We start from the raw sequence: 13,225 nt of genomic DNA, 5'->3' as shown, positions 1-13,225 counted from the left end.
TCTCCCAAAGGCAAGACCACTTTGAAAACATTATTTTCATACAGTCCAGAAGAGCCCTAGAACACAACTGAGGGGAAAGAAAAAGACATTGCCTCATAATGCTCATTATTTCCTATATTACTTTTAAAAATAATAATGGCTGCCTCTCCCAAAGGCAGTACACCTTTCAGTGAAAGGGTAGCTAGCCCTTCCCAACTAAGCAAGGGAGATGGGGAGGAAGGGGTGAAGGGACACCAGAGTTTAACACCCCAGAGGCTGGCAAAGAAAGAAAAAGAAAAGAAGCCCTATCTGCCAAGCCTCTAATTGAGATTCTCCAGGCACAGAAGAACTAATAGGAATATGTGTAATATCTTGAAGAGAAAAAAAAGGAGAGAGAGAGAGACTAATGGGCTCACCTCCTGCCTGCTGGAGACTGAGAAAATACTGAGGCTAAGGTCACATGACCAGGGGCTCTTATTGGCTCTCTGGAATCAGAATTTCTCTCAGTCTCCACCTGCTGGAAGGCGAGCGCAACCCATCAGTCCAATCCTGGTCCGGAGGGACACTAAGGAAGCATACATTCTCTAGCTGAGAAGGGGAACATGAGAAATCAAATACTTAAAAGTTATAAATAAAGCATAAAAGAGGGGCACCTTCAAGTAGAAAATTAGAGACTAGCAACTCTGGGAACAGGTCGAAATAAGGTAAAAGCAGAAGTTAACCAAAGGAAATATTTTTTTCCCTGGAATGCTGGGAGATACATGAACAGTTTCCCAGTAGAAACAACAGAAGAAAACATTGATGTCAAGATGATCTCCGGAACAAAACAATGGGATCACATTACCTCATTTCTTAAATCAGAACACTGGCTACCAGTGTCGGCGAGGACCCCATAAAAAAAAAAATCTTTAGTGGATAATATACAGAATACTGGCTTCCCTCGGAAGACTCTATTAGTGATTCTTTTCAATAAAAAGGAACCCAACTTATTATTGCCCACCATCCAAACAGCAAATGCCCCAATGAACTAGGTCACATCCAAGAAAAGATTAGGAGTAAATCATAGATGAACTCAAACATGCAACTTAGGTTTCCAAAAAAATGCTTTTATAAGAGTCATATGATCCGTTAAGTACAATCTCTATTCTCTTGTGAAGCACTAAGAATGCTGATTCTTTCCATGGTAATCACTAACAGATTATTGCAATTCACAACGATTACAACTGCTACGAGACAAAGCAATAAAACGTATAAAAAGAGCTAAGAAGTGGGATCAAGTAACACCATGGCTTTTGGAAGAGCACTTGCTCCCTCTGACATGTAGAATCAAATTCAAAATGTTAATCCTTGTCTACAAGATTTCTCATTCTGAAATTCCCACCTCTCTTTTTAGATATGTTATACCTTACACATCATCCAGACGGCTATGTTCATCACATCAGAACTTATTAGCAGTTCTGTCCTGTAACATAGTAGATGACAGCAGATAAAGACCTGCACAGTCCATCCAGTCTGCCCAACAAGATAAACTCTTAGCATATCACGCACTATAACATATATTCTTGATCTGTCCTTGCCATTTTTAAAGGCACAGACAATAGAAGTCTGCCTGGCACTGGACATACTCCCCAACAGAGTTGCTGTTGAAGACCATTCCAGCCATCCAGATGTGTCTAGCCATAATTGGGGCACAGACGGTAGAAGTCTACCCGGCACTGCCCTTATTTCCCCAATTACTAGAGTTACCATCTAAGCAGTGGTAAGTTTTGTTTTGCTTCCATTCTCTTTCCACATAGGAATCCTTTGTGTTTATACCACCCATTTTTGAATTCTGTTACAGTTTTCGTCTCCTCCACCACCACCAATATTCGGGATTAATAAAAGTCCAGATGTCAAACTCATCAATAGTCACGGAAGCAGCAATGTGAAATGCCAAAACAAAATGCAGATATTCTTAATACCACCCCCCTCTGGGAAGTATTTCAGAGAAATATGCTCTCTGCAAACATGGCCTCTCACCAACTTTATCTGGGGCAATAAATGCATACCATCTTTCACAAGGTGCAAGCCTCCTTGTCAGCTGTCTCTAAATACAAGCTCCAGAACAGTTAACATCCAGATAATGGCTGGCACAGAATATCCAAATACAGTGCACGTCGGATAAGCGCCTGCTCTGTTTAACTGCACACCGTACTTTGGTCCCTTTTTGGCGCCATCAATTTCTATGGGGACAAACTTCGGTTTAGCGCACCACTGATAAGTGCAAGATTCGCTTATATGCATGGTTTAAGACCGCTCCTCTGCAGGAAAGACTCCGCATAAGCGCGCTTACGGAATATGGAAGCCAACTGGCGAGTGAACCAACAAGATTTCAAATTTACTGCCCCTAACTGGCACAGGCAGAATAAGCGAAAGAAAGTGTACACTGGAGTCGTCGTCGTGGAACTGTAAGACTTAACACTGGCTGAACGAAAAAAGTTCTTAAAAAATTAGAAAACAAAGTCAAGCATCTATTGCTAAAGAATATGGTGTCAATCCCAGTCAAATTTTACGTGCCTTGAAGCAGAAAGATCAGCTTCTGGAAGACTGGCAAAACAATACAAATCCACACAGGACACGTAAAAGGGTGGGAAAAGCTGAGGAGGTAGAAGATGCTCTTCTTCGCTGGTTTTCTCGAGACAGGAGCAGACAGTTTCCTGTCCGTGGTCCACTGCTTATGGAGAAAGCTAACCAGCTAGCTGGAAAAGTCTTGGACTAACTGAATTCAAAGCCACTGTTGGATGGTTGGAAAGATGGAAGGAGAGGAACATAAAATTCAAGAAACAGCATGGTGAGAAACAAGACGCTGATGACTTTGGTGCTGAAAATTGGGTTGTTTCAGTTCTTCCTACCATCTTGAACGAGTTTGCACCTTGTGACATTTTCAATGCTGATGAAAACGGTCTCTACTGGCGAGCGATTCCTGATGGAACCACTTGCATTCAAACATGCCGAAACTACTGGAGGTAAAAAGGAAGGACCAACTGACGATCCTCCTTTGCTGCAATATGGATGGGAGTGAGAAGTTGGAACCCCTCGTCATTGGAAAGAGCAAACAGCTCCGTTGCTTCAAGAAAGTTAAGCGACTTCCTGTGTCATACGAGGCTAACGCAAATTCATGGATGACTGGGGAAATTTGGAAGCAGTGGCTAAAGAAGTTAGACACTAGAATGCGGGCACAAAAGCGTCAGATTTTGTTGCTTTGTGACAATTGTGCTGCACACAGGATGATGTCAGGCTGTCTAACTTCAAGGTGGTTTTCCTGCCACCAAACACTACCTCTCTGATCCAACCTATGGATCAGGGCATAATAGCCAATTTCAAACAACATTATCGGGCTCTTGTGCTATGTCGTCTGATGAGCGTTATAGATGACCAGACTGACAAGGAAAAACGTACTGTTGAACTGGCTCGTAATCTATCATTGTTGGATTCCCTACGTATGCAGAAAGAAGCCTGCAATCAGGTTACACAGACAACCATTGTGAACTGCTACAAGCGGGCAAGCTTTGTTAAGGATGTGGAATGTTAAGGATGTGGAAAGGGACGAAACAGATGCAGCTGTTGCAAACGTGTCAGATGAACAGATTATTGACATCCCAGCTGGTGTTACTGAAGAGGAGTTTCATCGCTATGTAGCTGTTGATTACGATCTACAAACAGCTGACAGTACTGATGTCGAGATATGCGCCTACACGCAAGCAACAACGGCTGATGATGAAACAGATGATGAAATGAGCAGCGAGGCACATGCTGACGAAATTCAACAACCTCCTCCTGTCACTTTTGCAAGAGCGATGGCGAGTCTCAACACCGCTGTATAATTATAGTACAGCAAGAGGCCCTCACTGGATGCCCACCGGAAGGGTGGAAGGCCAGATTTTAGGACTCAGGCTGTAAAAATACCAGCTAGGTTTAAAAATCTATGACTGGCTGAGCAAGGACTTGCTTTTCCTGCAAGTTAATATGCGTTCTAGTTTAAGATCTATCCACTGGAATAGTGGTGCGCCAAGCTACATAGCTTTGTACAGCTGAAAAGCACTGACTAGGCCTGATAACCTACTAATGGCCTTATAGATGAGTCTTAACAAAATCAGATACAAATTGAATGTAGCACTTATTAAAAGGGAGTTTGTCTTTCTATAAGATGAAACTGAGATCATAAGATGAAAAAAAAAAGAGGAAGTGAAACTGATATGCTAAAAATAAGATGTTCTGGCAGAAGAGAAAAACATGTTGACAAAAGAGGAAATTGCGAAATAACTTGCAATAGCTAGAACGGAAGGAGTTGGGTACAGATGTACATCTGGCCGGATGCGAAAGTATGATCTCAGAAATTGAGAAATATTAGAAAAAATGTTCCTCACAATTGACTTCTATTGAGAGCTGTGGGTATAAAAGAAGGGAAATTTTGGCTTAGTTTCGGAGTTCTCCCCAACGCCTTGGAAGCAGCGAAGCTCTGTCCGGTTATATCCAGAATCTGTCCAACTTCTGTACCTAACTGAAGACCCTACTTGGGGTGAGCTGTCCTACTGAATCTGTAATTTGTACCAACTTGAAGACTTGTGTTTGGGTAAGAAATAAAATGTATTTATCTTCCTAAAACAGTGTTTGTCTTAATTTCTATCTAACCTTCATCTCCTACTAATTCTACAAACTAATCTACACATATACCTGACACCCATTCTGTATACAGAATACTTTTAGATTCTAATAGAATATATGTGGGAACATAAATTCCCCAAGATTCACCTAGATCCTAATAGACAGAAAGCTGTGGTCATGGGAATAAGATTTGAACTACGCCTTCTGATGCCTATACGTGAAGACCAAACCCTCTGTACACCTCCGTGTGGAAGGATCCCACGGGGGTCTATAGAGGGGTGGATTAAACACCGTGCAGGCCTATCTGGAGGCCACTGGATGTCAGTGCTATGACAGTTTTTACTGTCTGGCAGACGTAGTCTATGGAACTCACAGACCTAATAGTGTACAGAGGACAATAACTGATTATTTCAAGTAAGCCTAATGTCAGTTAATGGAGATTGTATACTGTACGTATATCAGTACTGTACATATGGGTTAAGGGTCACAATGGTTATGTGCACGCTCCTGTTAACTGCATGCATTTTTTTGGTCCCAGACCCTTGCACTGTATTCAGTTCCAGAAGTTATCTGAATCTGGCAATATTCAGTCTGCTATTTGGATATCTTAGGACAACCTCTTTGTCCTAGGTTATCCAATAACTCATCTGGATAGACTAAATATTACCACTATCCGGATAATTTCCGAGATCACCTTGGCTCCACCCCGGCACTATACACAACAGATGATATTCAGTCTGCGGAGGTTAGTGATTTTTCTTAAACATTGACCATTTTGGCTAGATTAGCCCCAGGTATTCAGTGCCAAGGCACTGAATATCAGGGGTTAAATCTGGTGGGAATGGATGCCAGAGCTTATACGGTTCTCAGTCGATATTCATCCAGGGTCCTAATAACTGTCTCATGACAGGACATGAATAATTAATTTTTACTTTTTAAATGGCTCCAATCCCCCTCTTGGCCTCCAAAAAGAGCCATCCTCCCAGCTGATGAGACTCAAACTCTTCCTCTCCTTCCCCCACAACAGCCCACCAACCTCCAACCCCCCCGGTGAGGCTGCCACGAGGGGCAGGAGCGAGTGGGATTCACGCCTACCTCCATCACCCCCACTAGGGCTAACAGGTAGGCCTCGAGTCTTGTGGACTGGACGGAGAGCTCTTTTTGGGGGGCAAGAGACGGATTGGGGCCACAAAAGTAGCATCTGTGTAGCTAAGTGGCTGAATTTAGGACAGTTCAAAAGCTGTCCTAAATTCACTCGCTTACCTACGCGGGCCCCAGCACTGAATATTGGTCGGGACCCGCATAACTAAACTGGGGCTTAGGTGGCCATAGGCGATTTAAGCAGACTGTATCTTACTATTTTCAGTCGGATTGTTCTTTCATTTTCTGAAGGATTTTCTTTTAGCTGTAATAGCTTCCTTCACCTCACTTTTTAACCATGCTGGCTGTCATTTAGTCTTTCTTCCTCCATTTTAAATATACAGAATATATTTGGTCTGGGCTTCCAGGATGGTATTTTTGAACAGCATCCACACCTGGTGTAAATTTTTGACTTTCACAGCTGCTCCTCAAGTTTTTTTTTTTCACAGTTCTTTTCATTTTATCATAGTCTCTTGTTTGAAAGTTAAATGCCAACATATTGGATTTCCTGCGTGTACTTACTCCAAAACCGATATCAAATCTGATTACATTATGGTCTCTGTTATCAAGGGCCCCAGCACCATTACCTCCTGCACCAGATCATGTGCTCCACTAAGGACTAGGTCTACAATTTTTCCTCCTCTTGTTGGCTCCTGCACCAGCTGATCCATAAAGCAGTCCTTGATTTTGTTGAGGAATTTTACCTCCCTAGCGTGCACTGATGTTACATTTACCCAGTCAATATCGGGGTAATTGAAATCACCTGATCCAATATCTAGCTCAAAGAAGACATCAACATACACCTATACAATATGAAAGACGAAAACACTAAACCTACACTCACACAAAAGGATACACACTTGACTTACTAGCCTACAGATTCACTGCCAACCACTATCTACAAATGGGAGATTACAAATGGGTGGAAATACCATGGTCAGACCACCACAGACTGCACCTAACGCTTAATTGGAAAGAAACTTTGCCACAAACAAAGTCCCAACCCTGTATGAAACCAGAGCCAAAATCAACAACAAAGAATTCTGGGACAGAATTCCAACCAAAATCATGGAATTCCTAAAAACCTGGGATGAACAATGCAAAACCATACTAGACAAAATCGCCCAAGTAATGAAGAAAAAAACAACGAAATACAGAACCAAATCATCCCCTTGGTTCCATGAGGAACTAAAAAGCCAGTGCAGAAGACGAGTATGGAGATGGCAAAAGGAAAAAAAAGATGAAACAAAACTTGAATGGAAAAAAGCAATTAAAACCTACAATATGAGCATACGACATACAAAATGTAGCTACTACAAAGAACAAATAGGAACAGACTACAGAAACACAAAGAATCTATACGGGCTTGTACACAGCTTTTAAGACATGATTCTGTGACATCGAAGAATGAACTGACTCCATCTGCAAAAGATAAAAGCAAAATACTTCAGGGAAAAGATTACAGATCTAAGAAGGGGGCTAACACAAGACAACGGAAACCTAGACACTTACATAGAAGAAATGGAGGCAAAGCACGAGGGCATCGCCACAGAGTTTGGACATCTTTCACCTCTTCCACATCATTAATCAAACAATTAAAAAAACTCTCCAATACATTCTGCATGCTAGATGATTGCCCTAACTACCTGATGAGCGAAGTATCAGCACAATTTATATACCAATTCTGATTCTACACATCATACATGCCATCCAAAGGTTTATTTCCAACAGAAAAGGGTAGAAAGTGCTCACATCGATTCCAAAGAATGCACAAAAAAGCAAAAGCAAAAACAAAATCTCAAACTACAGACCTGTGGCCTCAATACCCCTCACAACCAAGATCATGGAAAGACTGGTAGCCAAACAACTCATGGACTACCTCAACAAATTCTCTATACTCCAAGACTCCCAATCGGGATTTAGGCCACAGTACAGCATGGAAACAGTACTCATAATGCTACTAGCCAACTTCAAAAGGGAAATCAGCAAAGGCAGGAAAATCCTGCTCCTCCAAATTTGACATGTCAAGTGCCTTTGACATGGTCAATCATCAAATCCTGATAAAACTACTGGACAAAACTGGCATCAGAAGCAAGGTGCTAAATTGGTTCAAAGGATTCTTGACAACCAGATCCTACCAAGTCAAGATGGGCAACACACTATCCCTCCCATGGACAGCAGAATGTAGAGTTCCACATGGATCACCAATATCCCCCATACTTTTCAACATAATAATGCTCCATTAGCCAACACGTTCGCAAGAAATGGCTTCAACCCATTCATCTACAAAGATGACCTATCAATCTACATACCATTTGACAAGGACACATCAGAAACCGTTACCACTATAACCCAAGGGGCTAACATCCTTGAATCTTGAGCAACTACATTCAAATTAAAACAGAGAAAAAACACAATTCTTAATTCTCACATCCACATACTGTAAGGACATCTTATCCAGCATTACACTAGAAGGGCACACCCATCCGATAGCAGACAGCCTGAAAATCCTGGGGATGACACTAGACCAAACACAAACAACGAATGTCGCAATAAGAAGGTTCCAGGCGCATCACAGGATATTCTCTGAGAAAAGTCTTCCACATCCTTGTACAAACACTGACTTTATCACACCTGGACTACTGTAATGAGTCTATGCCGGAAAACACAGGTCTTGAAAAATCTACAAACAGCGCAAAACACGGCTGCACAACTAATTTATTAAAAAACCCATTTCGACAGAGCCACACCACTACCACAAGCCTTACACTGGCTCCCCGTCAAGACTAGAATTACCTTCAAACTCTGCACAATAGCCTACATAATCATTTTTGGCCTTGCTCCCAGTTATATGGCAGACCTAATAATCCTGATACGCAACATAAGCATGGAATCAAGAAACGTTCACATCACTTCTTGCCAGGGACTACGATACTTATCAGCTTCCTCATTGTGCTTCGCATATCTAAGGACACAGAACTGGTATGCACTCGTCAAAACCTTAAGAAGCATATATAACTAGCTGAACTTTTGCAAACAACTCAAAGCTTTTTTTCTTCAAAAAGTTCTTCTTTGAAGACTTGGGGAGGGAGGGAACTCAAGATCAGTCAAATGAATCAGAAAGTACCTTGTCTGCTTACTCCTTATAACCTGACTGCACTCTATTCCTATATCCACAGACAGGCAAATAATCTACTATTGTACGACCCTACCTATCATAATTCCCATGGTAATACCCAACCACAGTTCTCATGCATATGCAATTAACACACACAACCCTTTTGCACCTACTCTATTGTTTCTCTAGGCCACTATGATGTAACTACTCTATAAATTTATGTAAGCCACAAAGGGCTGCTGAGGGGGGGGGGGGGGGGGGGCGCCAGGGTCTCTCTCCCTCTTCTGCTCGGAGCAACAGCGCGGTGGGGGTGATCCGCCCCTGGGTTTAAAAAAAACAAAACAAAATCTCTCAATCGGCAGTGCCAGCGTGCAGCACCTCGCGTCTGCGTGAAAGAAACAGATTGCCTCGGGCCCTGGCCTTCCCTCATTGTGTCCTGCCCTCCTCTGATGTAACTTCCTATTTCCACGAGGGCAGGACACAGTGAGGGAAGGCCAGGCCCGAAGCGATCTGCTTCTTTCACGCAGACGCAAAGTGCTGCCGATTGAGGTTTTTGTTTTTAAATGCAGGGGGCCAGGTGGTAGACAGAAGGGGGCTGCAGAGGGAGCTGAGGGTAGGCAAGTGGAGACTGCGGGGGGGGGGGGGGGGGGGGCTCGTAATGCAAGACAGGTGGATTATTGTAAAACAAAGTCTCTGTTAAAGAAATTACAGACCATACAAAATGTGGCAGCATGTCTGGTGTGCTCCACTCAAATTCAAGATAGAGTATCACTTTTGTTAATTAACTTGCATTGGTTACCAGTGGAAGTTCAAATATATTTTAAACTGTGTATTCTGGTTTTAAATATAAATTTATGGACAGGCACCTCAATATACAATACCTTTGATAGGTTTATTTAGGTAGAACTAAATCAGAGATGTTATGAAATTCTAATAAATTACAATTTCCCAGTCCAAGGGGAATAAGATCAAAAAGACAGAGGATTTGTTTAGCAGAATAGAATTCCATCCCTTATCAATTTCAGATACTAAGGAATTATGCAGTATTTTGAAGGTTTTTTTTAAGGCTTTTCTTTTTAAAAAGTTAAAGTTGAATTGAATTGTAGACTTATATCTTAATTCCCAGGTTATGCCTGGCTTCTTATATGGGATCCGCAATGAACCAAAAGGGAGTGTTGGAATACAAGAATGTTTTGTATTTGTAAATGTAAACCATTTTGGTTGTACATCAGAAAACAAGGCATATCAAATCCATAACCCAAACCCTTATTCTTTATGTGAATCAGCAAAGCCTATCACTCTGCTTCCAGCAGTCTATAGTCAGACTGGTTACAAAAATGGCCTCATAATAATAGGGCTACGTGGGTACAATATAGCACTATATTCTTTTCGGGTTCAACGCAGTTTATACTGCGTAACACCTTGGAATACTCACTTGTGTCTGGTTGGCAGTTCTTGGAAAGCAACATAAAACTCCTTGTTGGCAGGAACATTCCCATGATCTCTGGCAAAACTTTTCACCGCTCTGCACAGGTAAGGATAAACTCTGGCAAGGGCATAAATAAATATATCGTCAGTTTCTGGAAAGTGTTAACTCCCACGCACCAGTCTCACATGTTAACGGAGGTTCTACGCTGTACTATGCCGTTAAAAGGTGCCAGGTGGTCTAGAGGGGGGTGAACCAGAAGGGAGTTGCTACTTATAGGAAGGAAACGAAAACGGCATCAAGTCGCCCAGAGTAGTTAGGGGATGGCAACTGGCTCCCAGTTACAAGCCTGTTAGGATAGGAGCGTTGCAAGTGGGAAATACACCCTGTTCTACCCCCACCCCCACCGCTCCTGTTCCGCCCACTTATGTGACATCAGCAAAGGAAGCCAATGGACAGGATGTTATCTTGGCACAGTATGGCTGCACATAGCTAGCTATGGTCCTGTGTCACAGAAAGAATTGTCCTCCACCCCCCAGTCCTACCTAGATTCAGTTTGCTCTGATTTGTTACAGACAGGACAAAATCCTGCCCTCACTCATCTTCTCCCCCCCCCCCCCCAAACATTAGATGTCGTCAGACGTCTGCTAGACAATAGCTAATCCAAGCACAACAAATCAAAAATGACACGAGCTTGAAACTTACAACTCCTATAGATACAATACAGTGCAGTATCAGGGTAATTCTACAGTAATGTGGTGTGGTACCTGTGTTAGTCCACTTTTAGAGGTAATAAACAGAAATAAAACAAAACAAATACTTTTTTACATTTTTGATTAGCTTTCGAAGGTAATCCTTCTTTGTCACATCAGAAATAAGCAAAATGTTGACAAATATCAGAATACATAAGTGAAACATAAAAGCATTCCAATGACAGTCTCACAGGAAGAGGGTGGGGTGGGTTAGGTGAGAGACAGGTAGAGGATGGATGGGTGATAAGAGGATGACAAAGCAGTAGAATTTTATGATTTATAATGGGATAGAAAACCCAGATCTTTGTTAAGTCCTGTCTGGTGGGTGTCAAAACATTCAATTCATTCTATAAACAGGTACCTAGAAATACACGTCACTTGTGGAGTGGCACTGGCGTTAATAACAGCAGCAATGCACAAATATGCACTAGGCACAATTCATAGTAACATTGTAGATGACGGCAGAAAAAGACCTGCACGGTCCATCCAGTCTGCCCAACAAGATAAACTCATATGTGCTACTTTTTGTGTATACCTTACCTTGATTTGTACCTGTCCTTTTCAGGGCACAAACCGTATAAGTCTGCCCAGCACTATCCCTGCCTCCCACCACCGGTTCTGGCACAGACTGTATAAGTCTGCCCAGCACCATCCCCACCTCCCAACCACCAGTCCCGCCTCCCACCACCGGCTCTGGCACAGACCGTATAAGTCTGCCCAGCACCATCCCCGCCTCTGGCTCTGCCACCTAATCTCGGCTAAGCTCCTTAGGATCCATTCCTTCTGAACAGGATTTCACTAGGCACTATTCTAAGAAGTATAGTGGGTAACTGCCAGGGGGCACTCACATGAGCCTGTCAAACAACATTGAAAACACATCAGCTGCATGCACTGATTGGCATGCCCACTTACACCAGCTACTGAACTGGAATACGTGGTCATGGCTAACTTTTGGCACATCAAAGCGGGTTTGTGCTTGTATTCTAACACAAATTAGGGACGTTGGTTAAGTGTCATTACAGAACTAGTGCTTAAGAGCATTCCATTGTGACACCATATTAAACGATTCATCGTTGCCGGATAGAAGAGATTACACAGGGAACATATCAGTTCTTTTGATCCACTGGTATCTATAAAGGTGTACACACACTAATGTGTGCTCCAACAGGAACCAGTCACAAACAGGAACTGCTCCAGGAAAAAAAAAAAAAAAAGACGCGATCACCGTGAAGTGGGGGTGAAATCAGCCCCCTATAGCCCCACCTGTAGAATTCTTCCTGGATGGTGGTAGCCAGCTGCTGGTTAAACTGCTCTAGATCCACGAAGCTGACTAGCAGTGTATTCCTCTCCGGGCGAATCAGCTCCTCCGCATCTCGTAGGTAGCGCACTTCACCGTCACTGCCCTGGAACCTACGAGAGAGGGGAAGGTCAGAACACATTCGCTACACATTTCCACATCTTCGGTCGCCAGTCACCTCTAAAATTATCTAAATAAAATTTCTATTATAATATTAGGCATAAACACATCTATCACGTGTAAAGCACAAAGTTGGGGCTAAATTTACTAGTGTACATTTATTGAAACACAAGACTTATTAACAAATTGGTTGTTGACGACAATAATTAACAGCTGCTTAATAATACCACCTAAATGTGAGAACATACAAGGTGGTTTATATACTAATTAAATAGAGGAAGGAAGGTGGTTTATATACTAATAAGCAAAAGGAACGCCAATATTGAGATAGGAAAAGGACACTAAGGAACAGACTAGACTACAGAAACTAGAGAACAACAGACTGACCCAAGTCAAGTGGCCCGAACCTGAAAGCCGAATCAACCCAAAGCTTCATAAGTTTTTTGTAACAAAAAAAGCTTATAATCCTGCTCCGAATTTCAGGTAAGATGGTCTCTGAATGTAATGCCAAAAGGCAGAATGTTCTATAAAGCTGGAGCAATACAAAAAAAAAAAAAAAAAAAGGCTGATTGTCCAGTAGATGCAAACTGAGAGGAAAACACTGAGGGGACAGAGAACCATGATTCTTAATTGGAACAAAGATCAGACAGGAACTTAGGGCACTGCCAAAGAAGAAAGCTATACAGGGTCTGTTGCATAGAAAATTGTGACTTAAATTAAACATGCTGATTCCTAAACTGAATTGGGAG

The 13,225-nt window shown here is 42.3% G+C and overlaps 1 protein-coding gene across 2 annotated transcripts in view; it reads right to left on the bottom strand.

Moving 5' to 3' along the window:
- Positions 1 to 13,225, bottom strand: part of MCM6 (minichromosome maintenance complex component 6) — a 46,049-nt gene that overhangs the window by 27,163 nt on the left and 5,661 nt on the right. For both annotated transcript variants that reach the window (XM_030210126.1, XM_030210127.1), the window contains exons 2-3: positions 12,323 to 12,469; positions 10,317 to 10,427 (exon numbers count right to left, since the gene is read on the bottom strand). In XM_030210126.1, the coding sequence (XP_030065986.1) occupies positions 10,317 to 10,427; positions 12,323 to 12,469 (258 nt within the window). The remainder of the gene's footprint in view (positions 1 to 10,316; positions 10,428 to 12,322; positions 12,470 to 13,225) is intronic.

This window comes from Microcaecilia unicolor, chromosome 7 (assembly GCF_901765095.1).
Source record: "Microcaecilia unicolor chromosome 7, aMicUni1.1, whole genome shotgun sequence".
Taxonomy (NCBI): Eukaryota; Metazoa; Chordata; class Amphibia; order Gymnophiona; family Siphonopidae; genus Microcaecilia; species Microcaecilia unicolor.
This window is presented reverse-complemented; position numbering and strand designations above follow the sequence as displayed.